Source organism: Sapajus apella, unplaced genomic scaffold, assembly GCF_009761245.1.
Source record: "Sapajus apella isolate SASKATOON/1434 unplaced genomic scaffold, GSC_monkey_1.0 scaffold9225, whole genome shotgun sequence".
Classification (NCBI taxonomy): domain Eukaryota; kingdom Metazoa; phylum Chordata; class Mammalia; order Primates; family Cebidae; genus Sapajus; species Sapajus apella.
This window is the reverse complement of record NW_022446146.1, coordinates 1-2,527: the sequence shown is the minus strand read 5'-3', so window position 1 is coordinate 2,527 and position 2,527 is coordinate 1. Positions and strand designations below refer to the sequence as shown.

Sequence of the window (2,527 nt, the reverse complement as noted above, 5' to 3'; positions counted from 1 at the left end):
CAGGGAGACATTGAGACAGAGCGCTTGGCACAGGAGGAGCGGGGTCAGGGCGAAGTCCCAGGGCTCAGGCGTGGCGCTCAGGGTCTCAGGCCCGGAAGGCAGTGTCTGTATTGGGGAGGCGCAACGTTGGGGATTCCCCATCTCCGCAGTTTCTCTTCCTCTCCCAACCTGTGTCGGGTCCTTCTTCCTAGATACTCACGACGGGGACCCAGTTCCCATTCCCATTGGGTGCCGGGTTTCTAGAGAAGCCAATCAGCGTCGCCGCGGTCCCGGTTCTAAAGTCCCCAGTCACCCACCTGGACTCAGATTCTCCCCAGACACCGAGGATGGCGGTCATGGCGCCCCGAACCCTCCTCCTGCTGCTCTCCGCGGCCCTGGCCCTGACCGAGACCTGGGCGGGTGAGTGCGGGGTCTGGAGAGAAACGGCCTCTGCGGGGAGGAGCGAGGGGCCGCCAGGCGGGGACGCAAGACCCGGGAAGCGGTGCTGGGTGGAGGGCCGGCGGGTCTCACCCCTCCTCGCCCCCAGGCTCCCACTCCATGAGGTATTTCTACACCTCCATGTCCCGGCCCGGCCGCGGGGAGCCCCGCTTCATCGCCGTGGGCTACGTGGACGACACGCAGTTCGTGCGGTTCGACAGCGACGCCGCGATTCCGAGAGCTGAGCCGCGGGCGCCGTGGATGGAGCAGGAGGGGCCGGAGTATTGGGACCGGGAGACACGGAACCTCAAGGACACCGCACAGCAAGACCGAGTGAACCTGCGGACCCTGCGCGGCTACTACAACCAGAGCGAGGCCGGTGAGTGACCCCGGCTGGGTTCGCAGGTCACGACCCCTCCCCATTCCCCACGGACGGCCCGGGTTGCCCCGAGTCTCCGGGTCCAAGATCCACCCCGGGGCTGCCGGACCCGCCCAGACCCTCGACCCGGGAGAAACTCGGGCGCCTTTACCCGGTTTCATTTTCAGTTTAGGCCAAAATCCCCGCGGGTTGGTGGGGCGGGGACGGGGACTTTTGCCTAAACTGAAAATGGGCGGGGCTGACGCGGGGGCGGGGCCAGGGTCTCACACGATCCAGAGGATGTACGGCTGCGACCTGGGGCCTGAGGGGCGCCTCCTCCGGGGTTACCGGCAGGACGCCTACGACGGCAAGGACTACATCGCCCTGAACGAGGACCTGCGCTCCTGGACCGCCGCGGACACGGCGGCTCAGATCACCCAGCGCAAGTGGGAGGCGGCCAATGAGGCTGAGGGGATGAGAGCCTACCTGGAGGGCACGTGCGTGGAGTGGCTCCTCAGATACCTGGAGAACGGGAAGGAGACGCTGCAGCGCGCGGGTACGAGGGGCCGGGGGCACCTCCCTGATCGCCTGTAAACCTCCCAGGCTGGCCTTGCAGAAGGAGGGGAGGAAAATGGGACCAACACTAGAATATCACCCGCCCTCCGGTCCTGAGGGAGAGGAATCCTCCTGGGTTTCCAGATCCTGTACCAGACAGTGTCTGAGGGCCTGCCCTGTTCTCTGATACCATTAAGGGTTGCAGTCTCTGAGGGAAAGGAGGGGAAGTCAATCCCTGGAATACTGATCAGGGGTTCCTGTGACCCCACAGCAGCGTTGGGCACCAGGATTTTTCCTCTCCTGCCTTGTCCTCTGCCTCACACTCAATGTGTGCGGGGGTCTGACTCCAGCTTCCTCTGAGTCCCTTGGCCTCCACTCAGATCAGGACCAGAAGTCCCTGCTCCCCACTCAGAGACTAGAACTTTCCAAGGAACAGGACATTATCCCAGGTGCCTGTGTCCAGGCTGGTGTCTGGGTTCTGTGCTCCCTTCCCCACCACAGGTGTCCTGTCCATTCTCAGGATGGTCACATGGGTGCTGCAGCAGTGTCCCATGAGAGATGCAAGATGTCTGAATTTTCTGACTCTTCCCTTCAGAGCCCCCCAAGACACACATGACCCACCACCCCATCTCTGACCATGAGGCCACCCTGAGGTGCTGGGCCCTGGGCTTCTACCCTGCGGAGATCACACTGACCTGGCAGCGGGATGGGGAGGACCAGACCCAGGACATGGAGCTCGTAGAAACCAGGCCTGCAGGGGATGGAAACTTCCAGAAGTGGGCGGCTGTGGTGGTGCCTTCTGGAGAGGAGCAGAGATACACATGCCACGTGCAGCACGAGGGGCTGCCCAAGCCCCTCATCCTGAGATGGGGTAAGGAGGGGGATGGGTAAGGAGGGGATGGGGAGGTCATGTCTCTTAGGGAAAGCAGGAGCCTCTCTGGAGACCTTTAGCTGGGTTGGGGCTGGGGGCTGGGACCTGGGATCAGGGCCCCTCACCTTCTCCTCCTTTCCCAGAGCCGCCTTCCCAGCCCACCATCCCCATCGTGGGCATCGTTGCTGGCCTGGCTGTCCTTGGAGCTGTAGTCACTGGAGCTGTGGTCGCTGCTGTGATGTGGAGGAAGAAGAGCTCAGGTGAGGAAAGGGTTAGGAATGGGGTCTGAGATTTCTTGTCCCACTGAGGGTTTCAAGCCCCAGGTA

General features: G+C 63.1%; 1 protein-coding gene across 2 annotated transcripts; it reads left to right on the top strand.

Annotated features, from left to right (window-relative positions):
• On the top strand, positions 1–2,519 carry LOC116548286 (HLA class I histocompatibility antigen, A alpha chain-like). 2 transcript variants are annotated; one of them, XM_032273828.1, is made up of 5 exons: positions 1–399; positions 527–796; positions 1,056–1,331; positions 1,926–2,201; positions 2,345–2,519. In XM_032273828.1, exons 1-5 carry the CDS (start codon positions 327–329, stop codon positions 2,488–2,490), a joined length of 1,041 nt encoding a protein of 346 aa, XP_032129719.1. In that variant the 5' UTR covers positions 1–326; the 3' UTR covers positions 2,491–2,519. The 2 variants fall into 2 exon arrangements, with proteins under 2 accessions (XP_032129719.1, XP_032129720.1); XM_032273829.1 differs by lacking the exon at positions 1,926–2,201 and having other exon boundaries at positions 13–399.
• Positions 2,520–2,527: the final 8 nt, after the last annotated feature.

Bases quoted from the DNA above. Each gene is read 5' to 3' on its own strand.
- LOC116548286 (XM_032273828.1), top strand. From the start codon at position 327: ATGGCGGTCATGGCGCCCCGAACCCTCCTCCTGCTGCTCTCCGCGGCC. The intron at 400-526 runs GTGAGTGCGGGG...CCTCGCCCCCAG, and splicing joins CCTGACCGAGACCTGGGCGG to GCTCCCACTCCATGAGGTAT. The intron at 797-1,055 runs GTGAGTGACCCC...GGGCGGGGCCAG, and splicing joins CTACAACCAGAGCGAGGCCG to GGTCTCACACGATCCAGAGG.